Source organism: Manis pentadactyla, chromosome 12 (genome assembly GCF_030020395.1).
Source record: "Manis pentadactyla isolate mManPen7 chromosome 12, mManPen7.hap1, whole genome shotgun sequence".
Taxonomy (NCBI): domain Eukaryota; kingdom Metazoa; phylum Chordata; class Mammalia; order Pholidota; family Manidae; genus Manis; species Manis pentadactyla.
Genome location: NC_080030.1, coordinates 80,525,673 through 80,548,703, shown reverse-complemented (window position 1 = coordinate 80,548,703; position 23,031 = coordinate 80,525,673). Strand labels below are relative to the sequence as shown.

General features: G+C 43.1%; 2 protein-coding genes across 15 annotated transcripts in view; one reads left to right on the top strand and one right to left on the bottom strand.

The window, feature by feature from the left end:
- DOP1A (DOP1 leucine zipper like protein A) overlaps positions 1-1,168 on the bottom strand; it is a 134,860-nt gene extending 133,692 nt beyond the window's left edge. For 7 of the 9 annotated variants that reach the window (XM_036896946.2, XM_036896951.2, XM_036896950.2 and 4 more), the window contains exon 1: positions 1,038-1,167. The gene's annotated coding sequence lies outside the window, so the exon portion shown is untranslated. Of the gene's footprint in view, positions 1-1,037 lie in introns of all 9 variants that reach the window. The other 2 variants (XM_036896955.2, XM_036896954.2) reach the window with 2 other exon arrangements.
- A 1,210-nt stretch (positions 1,169-2,378) lies between these two features.
- The window catches only part of LOC118918299 (E3 ubiquitin-protein ligase E3D-like), a 46,930-nt gene continuing 26,277 nt past the window's right edge, over positions 2,379-23,031 (top strand). The window contains exon 1 of one of the 6 annotated variants that reach the window (XM_057489326.1): positions 2,379-2,991. In XM_057489326.1, coding sequence (XP_057345309.1) covers positions 2,915-2,991 — 77 coding nt within the window. In that variant the 5' untranslated portion in view covers positions 2,379-2,914. The remainder of the gene's footprint in view (positions 2,992-23,031) is intronic. The other 5 variants (XM_057489331.1, XM_057489332.1, XM_057489327.1 and 2 more) reach the window with 5 other exon arrangements.

The window sequence follows — 23,031 nt, the reverse complement described above, 5'->3', positions numbered from 1 at the left end:
ACAATTTCTGGTTTCTTCCTTCAAGACTTGGGTTTCTAAGGATGAGGTACAACTGGAGATTTGCTATTCAGCAATTCTGGGGAATGATTTAGTTGAGTAGCAGCTGCAAGGAGTCACTAAAACTATTTGCAGTACCAGTGTTTTTAACTTCCTCCTGTTACAACTTCTATCAGCTCAACTAAATCCCTGTAGTGTGGCAAGTTACTTAGCACATTAATGCTGACACATTATCCATAGTAAAAAGTGCAAGATCTTGTATCTGCAAAGTAGACAACAACATAGAGATTGGGGGATTTTGGTCCTTCTATACAGTTCAGTCTGTCAGGCAATTTCCTATCTTTTTCGTAACTATAAGAAAGGTTTTGATTGTTTTAACTAGTCTCTAAATCAGATTTTTCTAATCTTTATATTTCTCATAGATCGCTAAGCTAATTTATGACTAATCAATACAAAATTTATTTCGCTTCTAAGAAGTATACTGCGTGCCACTCCCCCTCTGCCTCCCCACCCCACCCCATGGGTAAGAGAGAATAGAGGGTACCGAGCAAGTAACTACTGTTATGTTGCAACTTTAAAAGGCTCGGGAATCAAAGGTGATATTGTTGACTTCTTTATGACCAATCCGACTTCCTCTAGTAAACTCCGGACCTGCTTTCCACCCCAGGCCCCCGGCGCGTAGCATGAACCACGGCCAGCATTCGCGGCGCCTCAGGCTTAAAAGAACCCACCAGACGACTTGAGAGGCACGACGCCGTAATTCCGCTCCCAAAGGGGTCGCTCCGCGTGCCTCCGGCGCACCAGGCGACCCCCACGCCGCCCTCGAGCACCGCTCGGACCCGCCGCCCTACCGGGGCCGCCCCCGCGCCTCCGCCAGTCCCGGCGCGCATCGCCCGCCTTCCCGGAAACCAGCGGGCTGCCGGCCGGCTTCGCGGTTCCAGGCGGGGCTCGGGCGGCAGCAGCCTCGGAGCCACAGCAGCCTGGCCCCCGGGGCGCGCCCACGGCGCGGGAACAAGGCGGGCGGAGGCGGCCGCTGTTACCTGCCGTGGGCTCGGCCGCTCCCCGCCGGCGCCGCTCTCCTGGCAACCGCGGCAGCTATACGGAGGCCCGGAACCGAAGGGCACACTGACAGCTCCCAGCGTACACCGCGCCGGCGTCGACGTCTACGGCCCTCGAACCCCACCCCCGGTTCGTGCCTCGCCGCCCGCTCTAGCTGTCGCCACAGCGCCCTCCAGCGGACTGTCGGGGAAGCGTCCCGTGACCACAGACCCTGGGATTGGGCTTGGAAAGGCGAGTAGCCGGACGTTTTCAATTTGCCAACGCCAGCCGCCCTTGAAGGAGAGTTTGAAGGGATAGGAATATGAAAACCGCTTTTAAATATTATTTAAATAATTATTTAAGTAGTTCTTCATTGTTTCCTATGAGTAACTTGAGGCCCAGAGAGGTTAGAAAACTTATGAGGTTAGGAGGCATATAGTTAACAGACTTGGAACTATTTTGAGTCTAGAACTTCCTAAATTATGTAGTTACTACAAGGAGGGTCGCACCACTTTGCATAAACCATAGGGTCAAAAACTGAAAATTTTTATGAATGTTTGACCGTATATGAAACATAACAATCTTTTAAAATAATCGAACACTAATATGAAGAGCATGCTGTGCAAAGACTGTTACGTATTTCATGTAATGTGTCAGTATTTAAGTACTTAATAGCCTTGAGAATTAAAAGTAGAAGATGTGAAGAGTTGAAATCATCATCCTTCATCACCACTATTTGAGGTGGAATAGTAGTCAACTTAATTCTTTTAACTGCTTTGTTACTCCATCCATGATCTTGAAGTATTGTCACAGATACAGGAAGTTTTGAAGCAACATGATAAAATTTAAAAATTACAAATAACGATTTTAGAAAAATTGGTTTAAACTAGTATGCTGAGGGAAATGGATTATTTGGAAAATAGTCAAATTAATGCTTGTGTGTGGTAATTATGACCTTGAAATGATAAAGTAGAACATCAATAATTTTCTGCAAAGCCCTCACTGTTTAAAAAACTAACAGCTTCTTGTATTTGAAAATTTCTTGTAATTCTACCATAGCCTTGTATTTTAATATTTTGCCATTATAAGTATTTACATTTTACTAGATTATTTTCTCTACTGGGTCAAACTTTCCAAAATTATCTTTTAGTGGTAAAGAGATTATGACTTCTCTGAGTCGGGTTTTATCTCCGCAAAAGTGAATAGTGGAAATGCACATATGGAATCATTCTCATCTTCCTTTTTCCGAAGGTTATATGGTACTGGTTAATCCTGTGATTCATGATACTGGCTTTAACCACAGAACTTCTTGCATTTTGGCATCAGTTTCCATCCTGGAGCTATCCTAAATTGAGAAGCAATGCTAACTCAATCCCTGACATCTGTTGCCTCAGAGGACAGCTACCAAATGACCAATCTTAGTTCATAAAAAAAGAGACTGTAGCTCATTATAAACACATACAAACCAAAAAACAAGGTAAAGTGTATTTTGGGGGTGGAATTCTGCTCTTGGGCCTTCTGGGGACAGTGCCAGCCCACATCGCTCCTTCCATCATCTCCCACCCCCACAGCCTCCTCCCTACCCACTGTAGCAAAGGAGTCAACTAATCATTAAGGTCATGTCCGGGGAGACTAACGCACCAGGCCCCTGGGAGGCGTGGGAGCACACTTGGCTCTTGCCGCCCTGGTCGCGCTCAGACCCAGAGCCCGCGTCCAAGAGCTCTCGCGCCAGGTCCAGCCTTCGGGCGGCGTGCTCTCCGCCCGACAGGAGGCGCTGTGGGCCGGCAGCTCTGCCCGCCGAGCCCTCCGGCGCCGGAGGCGGGGGCCGCCGCCGCTTCTGTCCGTGCCGAAAGTGTCGTCCCTCGGTCTGGGCGCCGCCATGGCGGCGGCGGCAGCCGAGGTGCGTGTGTTCGTGGAGGTTCGCAGGCGGCTGCGGAGCGCGCTGCTGATCCTGGGGTAAGGCAGCGGGGTGCGGGGGCGGCCGCGGGGCGCCGTGCCGAGCCCGTTTTCCCGCTGTCCGGAGCGGGTTCGCCTCCCGGGAAGGGCGGTTCTTCACGTTTCTTCTCTGCAGCTGCCTAGAGCGGCTCCTACAGCGGAAGCCTCCCGCCTCCGGCGTGGTAACGCGGGCACTCGCAGCACCACCCGGGGGCGCAGACACGCGGGGCTCAGCCCCACACAGAGCCGCCGACCCGGAACTGACGTTAACGCGCTTTCCACGATTCAAACGCACACGGAGGTTTAAGGAGCACCGTTTGAAAACCCGTGACAGTGCCCGGCGTTTCCAGCAAAACAGTGCAAAAAGTGCCTTCTGTACGTCTTTTCGGGATCCTTGTTGTAAGATCGGTTCCAGTGAGAGCTTCCTGTTTTGTGAATAAACCCGTTTTTTTCCCCTCTCCAAACTGTTCTGTGCAAAGAAACTTAACACAGTCTTTGAATAGGCGTGTGTTCAGTGAGTGACGACAAAGGTTGCCGACTGGAGCTCATTTGTATTCATATTCTGAGTTCCAATAAGAAGTATGCAAACGTTTGTTATTCATTCCATGAAAAAGAAACTTATAGGAAAAGTGTTCTCGTTTTGTCTCTCCTTTTTCTTTTTGGTGACGTGGTTCCTTCGACTATTTCTTTGTGACCGCTGTTTCAAAGAGTAAATTAGACGTTAAAATCCTGAAACTGTATTACACAGCGCCACTCTGAGGAAGATGGATGATTACCTTTCTCTTTTCCTTAAACCTTCCAGGCGTTTGGTGTGGCAGTTTTGGATTTGGCATGAGAACGAAATTCAAATCCTGCCTTCTTCATAAGGGTAGAGACATTTAATCTGAACTTTTTCAGTTGTAAAATGGGGATGATATTGACTTCTCTTTCTCTCTCAGATCATGAGCTCAGATAAGCATCTCCAATTCCTGTCTACATTGTAGGGTTACTAGGAGCCCAAACTTAATACAAAACAAAACAAGACAACCTCCCTCCTTACTTGGGCCCCTTCAGAGCTCCCCGGATTATTCTCCCTTGGTTATAAAGCAAGATAAGAAGCCTGGCTTTGCTGGACTCCTGGTTTGTCCCTGGTGGCCTTTGGCTGTTGAGCTTTATCCCCTGTCAGTTCCCCTACCCTAGAAGCAACTGCTGTTCTGATATCATTCAACAAAGATTAGTTTTGCCATTTCTTGAACTATGTATAAGTAGGGCTGGATGTAGTTACTTTTCCTAGGAGTGCTGTTTTGTTTTTTGTTCATTTGTTTTTAAGTGGACCTTTAGAAACCAAGATCTGGGCACAGAGTACCTTCATTACTCTTGGGTGTCACTTCTCAGGCCCACTAGTGGACAGAAGTAGCATGTATGCCTGACATATATGATGTTTATGTATATATGAATGCGTGTGGGCATGTTTTATATGTATGTCATACATATACATTTCTGTTTATTACTGTATCTGTTTATGTACGTTGAAAACCATGACTTCACACAGGTATTTCCAATTCTAGTCTACCACTCTCAAGATCACTCTAGTTTCTTCCGTTTCTCTCTGTAACTGTCCTCCCACAGTGGAAATCCTTGTGTCCGTTACCCCCACAACCTATTCGCTTGGTCAGCTCCTCTCTGTCTAACTGAGGCACTGCCATGCTTTGCCGCCTCTCTTCCCCCTCTCAGTGTTGACACCCTCCTCATCAGCTGAGGCTCTGTCGTGGACTGAATGTATGTGTCCTGTGCCCCCACGAAAGCTTATGTAGAAGCCCCAGCTCCCAACACGCTGGTATTAGGAGATGGGGCCTTTGGGAGGTAATTGAGCTCAGATGAGGTGGTGAAGGTGAAGCTACCATGTAGAATTAATGCCCTTCAAGAAGAGACACCAAAGCTTCCTCTCTTCCGCCGTAGGGGCAGGGGGCCATCAGTGGCAGGAAGGGACCCTCAACATGAACCACATCTTCTGACACCTTGATTTTGTACTTCTCAACCTCCAAAGCTATGAGAAATTGCTATCAGTTTAAGCCGCTCAGTCTATGACGTTTTGTTACACAGCAGGCTCTGAAACCCCAGACTGGGTTGCCCACCCTGATCCTGCAGCTTTTGCCCAGATTGCCTCCTCACTCCTCTGGGGATCTGCGTCCGGTGGGTGGCCTTCCTGGGGAGGTGCTGCCCTCACCCTGACGGGCCTCTCAACATGGACCTCAGGCCACTATGGCTCTCCTACCCCTGCATAGTTGCCTGTTTTACTCAGACCTTTGTAATTGGCTGAATTTTTCAGGAAGAGGAAGAAAAGTGGTAAACCAGCGATGTGGCGGGGATAGGGGCTTAGGAACCAGCGGTATCCCTCGAGGCACTTCCAAGTGCCAATTGCACAGTCCAGTTTCAAAGTCACTGAAGTAGCAAAATGGACAAACTGTTGAACTTTAGGGCAGAGGTTGTCAAACTAGGTCCATGGGCCAAAACTAACTTGTGACCAGTGACCTAAGAATGGATTTTACATTTTTTAAGGATTTTTGTTTTGTTTTTTGTTTTTTTAAGATCAGATATGGCCTTCAAAACCTGAAATTTATACCATCTGGCCTTTTGTATGAAAAGTTTTCTGACCTCTGCTTTAAAGGATTATTATTTCTTAAACATTTCTTAAAACTAGACAAGCCTCAGGAGTTTGAATCTGTCTTCCTGCAAATGACTCAGATTCTAGATATTCTGTATTGCCAAGAAAGTGCAGATCTATATGCTTTAAGAAGGAACTGGCTAGAAAGTAGTCTTTAGGATTTTCTAAGGCAAGTTAAAAGGTATAACCAGGATTCACACCAAGCCCATGATACGACTCCTGTATTTATGACACTCAGGTGGATGGTCTGTTCTGCTGTCTACTTATAAGAAACAGGGTGCTTTGCAGCTGTTACAATGTTAAACATATTTCAGCTTCATATGAGGATCATTTCTATGTCTCTTCATCCCCTTCTGTACTCTTGCTGACTGGTGGACAGGGACTGTGTTTTCCTTTTTATTGCCCACAAGAGACTATTGTTTGTAGTGAATTAGATTAGTAACTCCTTTCCCCTGGTATTGATACATCACTAGGTTGTCTTCATTAGTTCTTTATATTTTTGAATTGACTTGAACATTTTTTTCTCCTATACTTTTTTTTTAGGTATCGTTAATCGACAATTATATGAGGAACATTATGTTTACTAGACTCCCCCTATCAACAAGTTCCCCCCACATACGCATTATAGTCACTGTCCATCAGCATAGTAAGATGTTGTAGAATCACTGCTTCTCTGTGTTGTACAGCCCTCCCTGTGCCCACACACACACATTATACATGCTAATCATAATGCCCCCTTACTTCCCACCCCCTTATCCATCCCTTCCCACCCATCCTCCCCAGTCCCTTTCCCTTTGGTAACTGTTAGTCCATTCTTGGGTTCTGTGAGTCTTCTGCTTTTTCACTCCTTCAGTTTTTTCTTTGTTCTTAAACTCCAAAGATGGGTGAAATCATTTGATACTGTCTTTGTCCACCTGGCTTATTTCACTGAGCATAATTCTCTCTCACTCCATCCATGTTGTTGCAAATGGTAAGATTTGTTTTCTTCTTATGGCTGAACAATATTCCATTGTGTATATGTACCACATCTTTATTCATCTACTGATGGACACTTAGGTTGCTTCCATTTCTTGGCTGTTGTGAATAGTGCTGCGATAAACATAGGGGTGCATATATCTTTTTCAAACTGGGCTGCTGCATTCTTAGGGTAAACTCTGAGAAGTGGAATTCTTGGGTCAAATGGTAAGTCTATATTGAGCTTTTTGAGAAACCTCCATACTGCTTTCCACAATGGTTAAACTAATTTACATTCCCACCAGCAGTGTAGGAGGATTCCTTTTTCTCCACATCGACGCCAACATCTGTTGCTGTTTCACTTTTGGATTGTGGCGAGCCTTACTGGTGTGAGGTGATATCTCATTGTTGTTTTAATTTGCATTTCTCTGATGACAAGCGATGCGGAGCATCTTTTCATGTGTCTGTTGGCCATCTGAATTTCTTCTTTGGATAAATGTCTGTTCAGTTCCTCTGACCATTTTTTGATTGGATTATTTGCTTTTTGTTTGTTGAGGTATGCGAGCTCTTTATATATTTTGGATGTCAACCCTTTATCAGATCTGTCATTTATGAATATGTTCTGCCATACTGTAGGATGCCTTTTTGTTCTATTGATGGAGTCCTTTGCTGTACAGAAGTTTGATGTAGTCCCGCTTGTTCATTTTTGCTTTTGGTTCCCTTGCCTGAGGAGAGATGTTCATGAAGAAGTCACTCATGTTTATGTCCAAGAGCTTTTTGCCTATATTTTTTTCTAAGAGTTTTATGGTTTCATGACTTACATTCAGGTCTTAGATCCATTTCGAATTTACTTTCGTGTATGGGGTTAGACAGTGATCCAGTTTCATTCTCTAACATGTAGCTGTCCACTTTTGCCAACACCAGCTGTTGAAGAGGCTGTCGTTTCCCCATTGTATGTCCATGGCTCTTTTATCATATATTAATTGATCATATATGTTTGGGTTAATATCTGGACGCTCTATTCTGTTCCACTGGTTGTGGGTCTGTTCTTGTGCCAGTACCAAATTGTCTTGATTACTATGGCTTTGTAGTAGAGCTTGAAGTTGGGGAGCGAGATCCCCCCTGCTTTATTCTTCCTTCTCAGGATTGCTTTGGCTATTCGGGGTCTTTTGTGGTTCCATATGAATTTTAAAACTCTTTGTTCCAGTTCGTTGAAGAATGCTCTTGGTATTTTGATAGGCATTGCATTGAATCTGTAGATTGCTTTAGGCAGGATGGCCATTTTGACAATATTAATTCTTCCTACCCAAGAGCATGGGATAAGTTTCCATTTGTTAGTGTCCTCTTTAATTTCTCTTAAGAGTGTCTTGTAGTTTTCAAGGTATAGGTCTTTCACTTCCTTGGTTAGGTATACTCCTAGGTATTTTATTCTTTTTGATGCAATTGTGAATGGAATTGTTTTCCTGGTTTCTCTTTCTGCTAGTTCATTGTTAGTGTATAGGAAAGCAAAAGATTTCTGTGTATTAATTTTGTATCCTGCAACTTTGTTGAATTCAGATATTACTTCTAGTAGTTTTGGAGTAGAGTCTTTAGGGTTTTTTATGTACAATATCATGTCATCTGCAAATAGTGACAGTTTGACTTCTTTATTAATCTGGATGCCTTGTATTTCTTTGTTTTGTCTGATTGCCGTGGCCTTGACCTCCAGTACTATGTTGAATAACAGTGCAGAGAGAGGGCATCCCTGTCTTGTTCCCAATCTTAAAGGAAAAGCTTTCAGTTTCTCAATGGTAAGTAAGATGTTGACTGTGGGTTTGTCATATATGGCCTTTATTATGTTAAGGTACTTGCCCTGTATACTCATTTTGTTGAGAGTTTTTATCATGAATGGATGTTGAATTTTGTCAAATGCCTTTTCAGCATCTATGGAGATGATCATGTGGTTTTTGTCTTTCTTTTTGTTGATGTGGTGGATGATGTTGATGGACTTTCGAATGTTGTATGATCCTTGTATCCCTGAGATAAATCCCACTTGACCATGGTGTGTGATCCTCTTCATGTGTTTTTTAATTTGGTTTGCTAATATTTTGTTGAGTATTTTTGCATCTATGTTCATCAGGGATATTGGTCTGTAATTTTCTTTTTTTGTGGGGTCTTTGCTTGGTTTTGGTATTAGAGTGATGCTGGCCTCATAGAATGAGTTTGGAAGTATACCCTCCTCTTCTATTTTTTGGAAAACGTTAAGGAGAATGGGTATTATGTCTTCTCTGTATGTCGGATAAAATTCAGCAGTGAATCCGTCTGGACCAGGGTTTTTGTTCTTGGGTAGTTTTTGATTACTGATTCAATTTCTTTGCTGGTAATTGGTCTGTTTAGATTTTCTGTTTCTTCTTTGGTCAGTCTTGGGATTTTCTAGGAAGTTGTCCATTTCTCCTAGGTTTTCCAGCTTGTTAGCATGTAGATTTTCATAGTATTCTCTAATAATTCTTTGTATTTCTGTGGGGTCCATAGTGATTTTTTCTTTCCCATTTCTGATTCTGTTTATGTGTGTAGATTCTCTTTTTCTCTTAATAAGTTTCTTATCTATTTTGTTTATTTTCTAAAAGAACGAGCTCTTGGTTTGATTAATTTTTTTCTATTGTTTTATTCTCCTCAATTTTATTTATTTCTTCTCTGATCTTTGTTATGTCCCTCCTTCTACTGACTTTGGGCCTCATTTGTTATTCTTTTTCCAGATTCAATAATTGTGACTTCAGACTATTCATTTGGGATTGTTGTTCCTTTAAATAGGCCCGGATTGCTGTATACTTTCCTCTTAGAACTGCCTTCGCTACATCCCACAGAAGTTGTGGCTTTGTGCTATTGTTGTCATTTTCTCCATATATTGCTTGATCTCTGTTTTAATTTGGTCATTGATCCATTGATTACTTAGGAGCATGTTGTTAAGCCTCCATGTGTTTGTGAGCCTTTTTGTTTCCTTTGTACAATTTATTTCTAGTTTTATGTCTTTGTGGTCTGAGAAGTTGGTTGGTAGAATTTCGATCTTTTTGAGTTTACTGAGGCTCTTTTTGTGGCCTAGTATGTGGTCTATTCTGGAAAATGTTTCATGTGCACTTGAGAAGAATGTGTATCCTGTTGTTTTGGGTGTAGAGTTCTGTAGATATCTGTTAAATCTATCTGTTCTAGTGTGTTGTTCAGTGCCTCTTTGTCCTTACTTATTTTGTGTATGGTGGATCTGTCCTTTGGAGTGAGTGGTGTGTTGAAGTCTCCTAGAATGAATGCATTGCATTCTGTTTCCTCCTTTAGTTCTGTTAGTATTTGTTTCACATATGTTTGTGCTCCTGTATTGGGTGCATATATATTTATAATGGTTATATCTTCTTGTTGGACTGAGCCCTTTATCATTATGTAATATCCTTCTTTATCTCTTGTTACTTTCTTTGTTTTGAAGTCTGTTTTGTCTGATACTAGTACTGCAACACCTGCTTTTTTCTCCCTGTTGTATGCATGAAATATCTTTTTCCATCCCTTGACTTTTAGTGTGTGTATGTCTTTGGGTTTGAGGTATGTGTCTTGTAAGCAGCTTATAGATGGGTCTTGCTTTTTTATCCATTCTGTTACTCTGTGTCTTTTGATTGGTGCATTCATTCCATTTCCATTTAGGTTGATTATTGAAAGGTATGTACTTACTGCCATTGCAGGGTTTAGATTTGTGGTTACCAAAGGTTCAAGGGTAGCTTCTTTACTATCTAGCCGTCTAACTTAACTCTCTTGTTAAGCTATTATAAACACAGTCTGATGATTCTTTATTTCTCTCCCTTCTTATTCCTCCTCCTCCATTCTTTATATGTTAAGTGTTTTATTCTGTACTCCTTTGTGTTTCCTTTGAGTGCTTTTGTGAGTAGTTGATTTTATATTTTGCCTTTACTTAGTATTTGGTTGGTCTGCTTTCTTTGTTGTGATTTTATTTTCTCTGTTGACATCTATTTAGCCTTAGGAGTGCTTCTATCTAGAGCAGTCCCTTTAAAATATCCTGTAGATGTGGTTTGTGGGAGGCAAATTCCCTCAGCTTTTGCTTGTCTGGGAATTGTTTATCCCTCCTTCATATTTGAATGATAATTGTGCTGGATACATTATTCTTGATTCAAGGCCCTTCTGTTTCATTGCTTTAAATATATCATGCCATTCTCTTCTGGCCTGTAAGGTTTCTGTTGAGAAGTCTGATGATAGCCTGATGGGTTTTCCTTTGTAGGTGACCTTTTTTTCTCTCTCTGGATGCCTTTAATACTCTGTCCTTGTCTTAGATCTTCGCCATTTTAATTATTATATGTCTTGGTGTTGTCCTCCTTGGGTCCCTTGTATTGGGAGATCTGTGGGCTTCGATGGTCTGAGAGACTATTTCCTCCCTCAGTTTGGGGAAGTTTTCATCAATTGTTTCTTCAAAGACACTTTCTATCCCTTTTTCTCTCTCTTCTTTTTCTGGTACCTGTATAATGCGAATATTTTTCCGTTTGGATGGTCACAGAGTTCTCTTAATATTCTTTCATTCCTGGAGATCCTTTTATCTCTCTCTGCTTCAGCTTCTCTGTGTTCCTGTTCTCTAATTTCTATTCCATTAACAGCCTCTTGCACCTCATCCAGTCTGCTTTTAAGTCCTTCCAGAGATTGTTTTATTTCTATATTCTCCCTCCCTACTTGCTCCTTTAGCTCTTGCATATTTCTCTGCAGGTCCACCAGCATGGTTATGACCTTTATTTTGAATTCTTTTTCAGGAAGATTGGTTAAATCTATCTCCCCAGGCCCTCTCTCAGGGGTTGCCTGGGTAATTCTGTACTGGACCAAATTCTTCTGCCTTTTTATGGTGATAGAGGTAGCTGTAGGCAGCTGGCGTGTGTGTCTGCTGGGAGAGCAAAGTCTTTTCCTGCTTATTGGTCCCCTTGCCCTTCTGTGCTGCCTGTGTTGGTTACCTGCACACCTGGAGGAGCCTCCGGATTAATCCTCTAAGCTGCCTATATGCAGGGTCACCGTCAGGGTAGCCCATAGCCCTGCAGGAAGCAGCAGACATGCCAGGTGTGCTCTCCTATGAGAACGGCACCTCTTCACGCCTTGCCTCAGTTTCCTCTGCCTGTGCCAGGCAGCTGCGTGCTGGCCTCTGGGTCTCACCTGGGCAGCTGTGTGCTGGCAGGAGATTCTGCGTGGTTGCTATGGGTGTGGCCGCTCTCTGGCTGCTCCACTTCTGCAGGTCGGCAGGGCTGCTCTCCAGCTCCTCCACCGCCGCGGGTGCACACGGCCGCTCTCCAGCTGCTTGGCCCATGTCAGGGCCACACCGGCCGGGGGAACAACTGGCAGACTGCCTATTGCCATGAGGGGTACAGGGGTGCATTGCCACCCAGGGGCCTGGGGCACCCGAAGTTCCTCAGGATTCCCAGCCTGCTGGGCTGAGTGTGCCGGGACGATTCCATCCAGCTGTGAAGGCCCTCTCCCTTTAAGACTTTCAAAAAGCACTCTCTTTTCTTTTGTCCCAGGGGCGCCGGTTGCTGGGACCCACTCACAGGTTTTGCTTTTCTGTTTCTCTGATATCCAGCACACCATGCACTGTGTGTCTGTGCTCCTGGTGCAGATTACTAGAGCTGGTTGTTTAGCAGTCCTGGGCTTTCACTCCCTCCCTGCTCTGACTCCTCTTCTCCTGCCAGGGAGCTGGCATGGGGGGAGCGCTCGGGTCCCACCGGGCCGTGGCTTGTATCTTACCCCTTTCGTGAGATGCTGAGTTCTTGCAGATGTAGATGTAGCCTGGCTGTTGTACTGTGTCCACTGGTCTCTCTTTTAGGAATAGTTGTATTTGTTGTATTTTCAAAAATATGTATGGTTTTGGGAGGAGATTTCCGCTGCCTTACTCACACCGCTATCTTTGCTCCTCCTCTTCTCCTATACTTGTTGTTCCATGTAATCCTGGTCTCCTTTATCAAAATCCTATATATCAAGTAACAATACTCCAGTTTACTGTTAGTAAAAAAACATCATAATGCTGGTCTCAGAAGCAAGACTATTTCAGGCATTCAACCATTAATTATTCAAGGAACATTTCCTTAGGGCTTGACCTGTGATAGTTCCTGCACCGCTTCATGTGCTTCCTTAGTACCTTATTTTTATCATGAATAAGTACAGTTACTTTTGTTAATCCCTTGATCATTGCTCAATACTTGCCAGTCCCCTTCCTGCTGGCGGGGGTTCAGGAGGAGGGAGGAGCAGAGAAATTTCTTTTATTTTTATTGAAGTATACTTGATGTACAAACTTATATTGGTTTCAAGTATGTAGCACAATGGTTCAGTGGTTACCCACATTAAATCCACACCACAACTAGTGCAGTTACTGTCTGTCAACATAGGAAGATGTTACAGAGTCATTGGCTATATTCTCCATGCTGTACTACTATCCCTGTGACCAACTTATATTATGATTGGGAATTTTAGTGCTCCTTTATTCCCCCTCCCTCTCCTTACCCTACTGCTTCCCTCTGGTAACCACCAGTCACTTCTCAGTGTCTATGACTCTACTGGTATTTTCTTCATTTTGTTTTGTTAGTTTTATATTCCATAAAAAAGTGAAATCATATGGTAATTTTCTTTCTCTGCCTGGCTTATTTCACTTGGCACAATACCCTCTAGGTCCATCCATGTTGTTTCAAATGTCAGAATTTCTATTGTTTTTATGGCTGAATAATTGTGGGTAAAATTGCAATATTTCCAGAATCTCTCACCTGACTTTAGTGCATCTGCATATCAATATGTGTTTCCAAGGTGTGGAAAGAAGTAGTCCATCTCCTTATCAATAGGTAATTATAAGAAAATAGTAATTTATCCTCCATTTACCCCATGGTCCCAAGCACATAAGCCAGTGAGAATCATGCCTGGACTTGCTGCACCTTATCTCTAAACATCCCAACCCTCTGCCAAGGCAACAGGCCAAGCAGATTCGCCACAATAAAAGGCACAACTCTCTGCACCACGCTGCTGCTCCCTCTCTCTCTCTCCCTCTGGGGAAGCCACTTTCTCTTTCAGACAATAAAATCTCTTGAGTGGGCCCGTGTCTCCTGAGTCATTCTGGGTAAGGAGGGTCGTGATGAGATACCCTTTCAGTAATTCCGTGGGTGAGCAAGGGTTTATCTGGACCAGAGAGGTTGCGTGGAGCTCTCTTCTGCACGTGGTCAAGAGAGATGTGGGTTGACTGCTTGTAACAAATAAACAGGTTTCTTAAACTTTATTTCTCCCTTTGACTGATTTTGGTTTCAAAGGTATTTTGCCCCTGGAGTTACATCTGGCACTAGTCGGCAGGACCTTTGAATCCAAAATCTGTCTACATGGGTGCGACCCTTGGGCGAGATGTCTCTAGGGATGGTGTGAGGCACCAGTGGCTGCAGTGGTGGGGTAGAAGGTACAGCTTCACTTGGGAACCTCCTATCTGTGGGGCTTCCAACTGGGGAGCCCACAGTGGGGAATTGGTCTAGGGTAAAGCACCTCCTAGAGAGGTGGGGCCTTCCCCAGAATTGGGGAAGGGTGGAGACAGTGGGAGTTACAGAATTAGCCCTCCGTCAGAGAGAAGACTGCTTAGAGGCCCTGAATGGCCGTGTAGGGGCTGGGATTGTTGAATCGCTTTTAGTTGAGATAGTGGAAAGTATTGATGAGAGAGAGAGAGGGTTATCGAGGAGAGAGAGAGTTCAGCATTGCTTGGAGAAGCTGGGTGATGATCTATGGGATGCCCTTAAGGAAGAGAGTTATTGAGAAGATGGTCATGCTCCTGGAAGATTGCTTAGCAGCAGCAAGGGGCAAGGCAGCAGGAGAGTCTGTCGTGGAGGAGGGGCTGGAAAAAGCAGTGCCTTCAGCCCCAGAGATAGTGGAGGAGGTGTTGGGAGACATGAGGGGTGGGGCCAAGGGCTGATCTGTTGCTGAGGCCCCCACCTGAGGCACCAGACCCTCCTGTATTAAAGGCCCACCTGGTTGTAATTAAGAAAGTCAAAACACAACACCACAGGCTCCTCAGGGAGGAGCACCCCCCAGGTTGTGGACCACTCCATGCTTTGCCCCTATACCTAGGATGAGCTGGTGGTCATGAGCATCCGGTATTGGCAGAAGCCATCAGAACCTCTGCTTAAGTAGCTTTTGCGTCTCTGGTATATGGGGGTGGAAAACATTGTTATGTTGGGTTCTGAAATGAATAGACTGGCTTCTCTGACAATTCACCCTTCTCTCTGGCAGCGGTTGCAAAGTGCCCATTACACCTCAGGGAATTGGGTGCTTCTAGATTGGCTGACAGGCCTCAAGGCAGTTTGGCCTAATCAGAGTGTTTTACTATACTTACTCACTAGCTGGAAAACGTATGCAGAGCTCCAGCAGGTGTTACAGGAGCTGGGCATGAAAAATATCATCAGTAATATGGACCCCCAGGGCCCCAATGAGGACTTGTTCATTGGATGAGAAATCTAGGAATGAGAAATCTGGTGCTCCATACAGCTCTCCTGTCTCTCTTTGGGTTCCTAGTGACTGTTCTTGCCCTCCACATAGGGCAGCCCATAAGTGAGGCTACTCATACTTTAGCAGATCTGTGGGAGGTTGAAAAAAGAGCACGAAAGAAAGTACAGGCTACAACTGAAAGGAGAGGTGCAAAGAGCCCCGTGAAGGTCTCAAGGACCCATATGTGGGTTGATTTGATAAAGGCCAGGGTAGTGAAAGAAAAACTTGATGGCAGCCCAGTAGGATCTTGTTAGAACTGTGGCACCAATTAAAGCCAGAGCAGCAGCTCCAGCTGCTGAGGTCCAGGACACAGAAGTTGGAGGCAAAGCCCCATGTCTGGCCTGTGTCCCTGCAAGACTTCCTGGAGGACAGTTCTCAGGCTCTGCCTGGGTCCTCACCCCCACAGGATGACAGTTTGGCATCGCGGTTTGACTGAGGGGAGGGTCAAGGCCCCCACCTTGGGGGATGCAGTGGGGACCAGAGGCCACATGTAGAATTAGCAATTCATTGGTCCCCTGTGAATGTACAATGTTTCCTGGTGCTGGTGGACACAGGAGCTGAGTGTTGTCTGATTTATGGCTTCCCTGAGCGTTCTCCTGAGATCCCTCCTATGATAGATGGCTATGGGGGTAAGGCAATTAGAGTGAAGAAAGCCCAAATTCCATTGGGGATGTTTACCCCCAAAGGAGTATACTGTGTATATTTCACCCATCCCTGAATATATTTTGGGGGTCAATATCCTGCAGGGCCTGGATTACAGACCACTGCGAGTTCAGACTGAGGGTGTGTGGGGTAAAGACAGTATTGAGGGGGCATGCTAAACACCCATCTGTACCTCTGGCTGTACCTAGGCAAGTGACAAATACTAAGCAGTATGAGTAACCTGTGGGACACAAGGAAATTGGAGAAACTCTGCAGGAGTTGGAGAAGGTGGGCATCATAAAGCCCACTCGTAGTCCTTTTAATTCCCCAATGTGGCCAGTGAAAAAGCCCGATGGCTCCTCACATATGACTGTGGACTGTAGGGAATTGAATAAAGTTACACCCCCTTTGCACACTGCTGTGCCCTCAGTAGCAGCCCTTATGGACACACTAAGTCGTGAACTGGGGACGTATCATTATGTTGTGGACCTTGCTAATGCTTTCTTCTCTATTGACGTAGCACAGGAAAGTCAGGAACAGTTTGCCTTTATGTGGGAAGGCCGGCAGTGGACATCCACTGTCCTTCCACAGGGATACCTCCATAGTTATACCATTTTTCACAGACTTGTACCCAGGACTTGGCCACATGAACGAAACTGCAAATGGTGCAGCTGTATCACTGCATTGATGATATGCTCACGTCTGATTCTCTTGCAGATTTAAAAGGGGCAGTTCCTAGACTGCTGCAACATCTACAGGAGAAAGGATTCGCTGTGAACAGCACCAAAGTTCAGGGACCTGGTTTATCTGTAAAACTCATGGAGGTTGTCTGGTCTGGTAAAACTGAAGTTATTACTGATGCAGTCATTGACAATGTCCAGACTTTCCCTACCTCTACCTCTGTGGCAGTATTAACAAGAGTTTGGGGATCTTTCGGGCTACTGGAGACTGTTTATCTCACACTTGGCACAAATTCTGAAGCCCTTATACCACTTGGTATGAAAGGACATCAGGTGGAAAGATGGTGGCATGAGAGTAGAGACAGAGGCTTCCTCCTAAAACTGTATACAATTAGAAAATATAGTTGGCACAACTAATCCTGAGAGAGCAACAGGAAAGAGGATGGCGACAGACTGCATACACCTGGAGAAAAGAGCAGACCTCACGGAACAGGGTAATGTACCAGGCAGGACCCAAGCCCTTCCCCCACCCCACCTCACCAGCAGAAGGAAGAGAAATGGAGCAGGGAGGGAGTGGAAGGCCTGGGACTGCTGAATACCTAGCTCTGGAGATCTGCTCTGGGAGCACAAACCTACATTTCATAGTGCTTTCATGATACTCACATAACTACTGGGTTGGAAAGTTAATAGAGGTAGAATTCCTGGAGAGACTGAGATTCCAGCCACTTGTGGAAAGCAGGGATCCATATCTGGCTACTCTGGGACAAAAGCTTATACTTGTGTGCTCGGCCCACTGGTTAAGGCAGTGGAGACAGGCACAGCAGCTGTAAATGGGGAACAGCTCTTTCCTCCTCCCAGGCACCAATACCGCTCCCCTGAAACCCCTGACATTGCTTCAGGGGCTAAACAGCTACAGTGTAGAGCTTCTAGACACTAGAGGGTGCCATATACAAATATGAAATGCCAAAGGAACCTGGTCCAGAGTAAAATTAATGTAACTCTGGAGAAAGATTTAAATGACATGGACCTTATGACTCTTCCTGAAAGGGAGTTCAAAATAAAAATCATCAACATGCTAATGGAGGTACGGAAAGATATCCAAGAACTCAGGAATGAATTCAGATCGGATATCCAATCACTGAAGAGCATGATGGAGGGTAGTAAAATCAGGTTGGATATAGTGGAGGAGATGATAAATGAAATAGAAACTAGAGAAGAGGAATACAAAGAAGCTGAGGCACAGAGAGAAAAAAGGATCTCTAAGAATGAAAGAATATTGAGAGAACTGTGACCAATCCAAGCAGAACAATATTCGCATTATAGGGATACCAGAAGAAGAAGAGGGAGAAAGGGATAGAAAGTGTCTTTAAGGAGGTAGTTGCTGAAAACTTCCCCAGTATGGGGAAAGAGATAGTCTCTGAGGCCATGGAGATGCACAGATCTCCCAACACAAGGGACCCAAAGAAGACAACACCAAGACATATAGTAATAAAATTGGCAAAGATCAAGGATAAGGACAGACTACTAAAAGCAGCCAGAGAAAGAGGTAAGATCAAATACAAAGGAAAGCCCATCAGGCTAACATCAGACTTCTCAGCAGAAGGGAGTGGCATGATGTATTTAATGCAATGAAGCAGAAGGGCCTGGAACCAAGATTACTTTATCTGGCAAGATTATTATTTAAATTTGAAGGAAGGATTAAACAATTTCCAGATAATCAAAAGCTGAGAGAATTTACCTCCCACAAACCATCTCTACAGTCTATTTTGGAGGGACTGCTACAGATGGAAGTGTTCCTAAGGTTTAATAGCTGTCACCAGAGGGAATAAAACCACAGTAAAGAAAGTAGAACAGCTAATTACTAAGTAAATGCAAAATTAAATTAACTATCCCCAAAGTCAATCAAGGGATAGACAAAGAATACAGGATATGATACCTAATATATAAAGAATGGAGGAGGAAGAAAAAGGAGGAGAAAAAGAAAAGAACCTTCTCATTGTGTTTGTAACAGCATATTAAGTGAGTTAAGTTAGACTCTTAGATAGTAAGGAAATTAACCTTGAACCTTTGGTAACCACAAATCTAAAGCCTGCAATGGCAATAAGTACATACCTATTGATAATCATCCTAAATGTAAATGGAGGGAATGCACCAATCAAAAGACATAGAGTCACTGAATGGATAAAAAAACAAGACACATCTATATCCTGCCTACAAGAGACTCACTTTAAGCCCAAAGACATACACAGACTAAAAGTGAAGGGATGGAAAAAGATATTTCATGCAACTAACAGAGAGAAAAAAGCAGGAGTTGCAATACTTGTGTCAGACAAAATAGATTTTGAAACACAGAAAGCAACAAGAGACAAAGAAGGACATTACATAATGATAAAGGGGTCAATCCAACAAGAAGATGTAACCGTTATAAATATCTATGCTCCCAATACAAGAGCACCCACATATCTGAAACAAATACTAACAGAATTAAAAGAGGAAATAGAATGCAATGCATTCATTCTAGGAGACTTCAACACTCCACTCACTCTGAAAGACAGATGAACCAAACAGAAAATAAGTAAGGACACAGAGGCACTGAACAACACAATAGAACAGATGGACCTAACAGACATCTACAGAACTCTACACCCAAAAGCAACAGAATACACATTCTTCTGAAGTGCACATGGAACATTTTCAAGAATAGATCATATACTAGACCACAAAAAGAGCTTCAGTAAATTCAAAATATTGAAATTGTACCAACCAGTTTCTCAGATCACAAAGCTATGAAACTAGAAATAAATTACACAAAGAAAACAAAAAATCCCACAAACACAAGGAGGCTTCACAACATGCTCCTAAATAACCAATGGATCAATGACCAAATAAAAGAAGAAATCAAGCAATATATGGAGACAAATGACAACAGTAATTGAACAATGCAAAATCTGTGGGACGCAGCCAAGGCTGTGCTAAGAGGAAAGTATATTGCAATACAGTCCTACCTGAAGAAAGAAGAACAATCCCATATAAGCAGTCTAAACTCACAATTAATGAAACTAGAAAAAGAACAACAAATGAAGCCCAAAGTCAGTAGAAGGAGGGACATAACAAAGATTAGAGCAGAAATAAATAAAATTGAGAAGAATAAAACAATAGAAAGAATCAATGAAAGCAAGAGCTGGTTCTTTGAGAAAATAAACCAAATAGATAAACCCCTAGCCAGACTTATCAAGACAAAAAGAGTCTACACACATAAACACAATCAGAAATGAGAAAGGAAAAATCACTACAGACACCACAGAAGTAGAAAGAATTATTAGAGAATACTATGAAAAATTATATACTAACAAACTGGATAACCTAGAAAAAATGGACAACTTTCTAGAAAAATACAACCTTCCAAGGCTGACCAAGGAAGAAACAGAAAATCTGAACAGACCAATTACCAGCAACGAAATTGAACTGGTAATCAAAAACCTACCTAAGAACAAAATCCCTGGACCAGATGGCTTCACCGTTGAATTTTATCAAACATTTAGTGAAGACCTAATACCCATTCTCCTTAAACTTTTACAAAAAATAGAAGAGGAAGGAACACTTCCAAACTCATTCTGTGAGGCCAGCATCACTCTAATACCAAAACCAGGCAAAGACACCACCAGAAAAGAAAATTACAGACCAATATCCCTGATGAACATAGATGCAAAAATATTCAACAAAATATTAGCAAACCAAATTCAAAAATACATCAAAAAGATCATCCATCATGATCAAGTTGGATTTATGCGAGGGATGCAAGGATGGTACAACATTCAAAAACCCATCAACACCATCCACCACATAAACAAAAAGGACAAAAACCACATAATCTTCTCCGTAGATGCTGAAAAAGCATTTGACAAAATTCAACATCCATTCATAATAAAAAAAACTCTCAACAAAATGGGTGTAGAGGGCGAGTACCTCAATATAATAAAGGCCATATATGACAAACCCAAAGCTAACATCATACTTAACAGTGAGAAGATGAAAGCTTTTCCTTTAAGATCAGGAACAAGACAAGGATGCCCACTCTCCCCACATCTATTCACCATAATACTGGAGGTCCTAGCCATGGCAATCAGACAACACAAAGAAATAAAAGGCATCCAGATTGGCAAGGAAGAATTAAACTGTCCCTGTTTGCAGATAACATGATATTGTACATAAAAACCCTAAAGAATCCACTCCAAAACTACTAGATCTAATATCTGAATTCAGCAAAGTTGCAGGATACAAAATACACAGAAATCTGTGGCATTCCTATACACTAACAATGAACTAGCAGAGAGAGAAATCAGGAAAACAATTCCATTCACAGTTGCATCAAAGAGAATAAAATATCTAGGAATAAACCTAACCAAGGAAATGAAAGACCTATACTCTGAAAACTATAAGACACTCAGGAGAGAAATTAAAGAAGATACCAGTAAATGGAAACACATCCCATGCTCATGGATAGAAAGAATTAATATTGTCAAAATGGCCATCCTGCCTAAAGCAATCTATAGATTCAATGCAATTCCTATCAAAATACCAACACCTTTCTTCAACCAACTAGAGAAAATCATCCTAAAATTCATATGGAATCACAAAAGACCTCGAATAGCCAAAGCAATCCTGAGAAGGAAGAGTAAAGCAGGGTGAATTATGCTCCCCAACTTCAAGCTCTACTACAAAGCCACAGTGATCAAGACAATTTGGTACTGGCACAAATGGAACAGACTAGAGAGCCCTGATAGAAACCCAACTGTATCTGGTCAATTAATATACGATAAAGGAGCCATGGACATACAATAGAGAAATGACAACCTCTTCAACAGCTGGTGTTGGCAAAACTGGACAGCTACATGCAAGAGAATGAAACTGGATTATTGTTTAACCCCATAAACAAAAGCAAACTCAAAATGCATTAAAGACTTGCATGTAAGTCATGAAACCATAAATCTCTTAGAAGACAACATAGGCAAATATCTCCTGAATATAAGCATGAGTAACTTCTTCCTGAACCCATCTCCTCGAGAAAGGGAAAGAAAACCAAAAATGAACTCATGGGACTACATCAAACTAAAAAGTTTTTGTACAGCAAAGGATATCATCAACAAAACAAAAATGCATCCTACAGTATGGGAGAATATATTTGTAAATGACATCCGACAAGGGGTTAACATCCAAAATATATAAAGAACTTACACACCTCAATACCCAAAAAGCAAATAACCTGATTAACAAATGGGCAGAGGATATGAAGAGATGGTTCTCCAAGGAAGAAATTCAGATGGCCAACAGGCATATGAAAAGATGCTCCACATCACTAATCATCAGGGAAATGCAAATTAAAACCACAAAGAGATATCACCTCACACCAGTAAGGATGGCCAGCATCGAAAAGACTAAGAACAACAAATGTTGGCGAGGATGCAGAGAAACAGGAACCCTCCTACACTGCTGGTAGGATTGTAAGCTAGTTCAACCATTATGGAAAACAATATGGAGGTTTCTCAAAAAACTAAAAATAGAAATACCATGTGACCCCGGAATCCCACTTCTTGGAATATACCCAAAGAATACAACTTCTCAGATTCAAAAAGAGATATGCACCCCTATGTTCATCACAGCACTTTTTACAATAGCCAAGATATGGAAGCAACCTGAGTGTCCATCTGTAGATGAATGGGTAAAGAAGATGTGGTACACATATACAATGGAATATTATTCAGCCATAAGAAACAAATCCTGCCATTTGCAACAACATGGATGGAGCTGGAGGACATTATTCTCAGTGAAATAAGCCAGGCGGAGAAAGACAAATGCCAAATGATTTCCCTCATTTGTGGAGTATAACAATGAAGCAAAACTGAAAGAACAAAATGGCAGCAGACTCAGAGACTCCAAGAATGAACTAGTGGTTACCAAAGGGGAGGGTTGTGGGAGGGCGGGTGGGGTTGGAGGGAGAAGGGGACTGAGGGGTATTATGTTTAGTACACATGGTGTGGGGGATCATGCGGAGAACAGTGTATGAGAGAAGGGACATAGTGGATCTCTGGCAACTTGCTGCCCTGATGGACAGTGACTGCATTGGGGTATGGGTGGGACTTGATAATATGGGTAAATGTAGTAACCACATTGTTTTTTCATGTGAAACCTTCATAAGAGTGTAAATCAATCATACCTTAATAAAAAATAAAAAATAAAAAAAATAAAGGACATCAGGTGGGACTGGGATGAGACATGTGCAGCTGTTTTTATTGCTGCCCAGTGGGCAGTCAAGGCTGTACAGGCCTTGAAATGGACTCATCAAGGCCCTGTGAGCTAAATGTTCATGTAACCAAAGATGGTTACTGATGCCCCATCAATCTTTGACAGTGGCTTGAACTGACAGGCCAACCCATTGGATTCTTGTCACAACTATGGAAAGGAGCAGAGGTCCGGTACACCTTCATAGAGAATCAGCTGGCTGCTGTGTACCATGCCTAGCTGGCTATGGAGCCCATTGCTGGAACAGCTCTGATCAAGGTAATAACCACCTATCTCATCGTGCGGTGGGTGCAAGACTAGACCTAAAGACCTTGCAGTGGCGCAGCACAGACA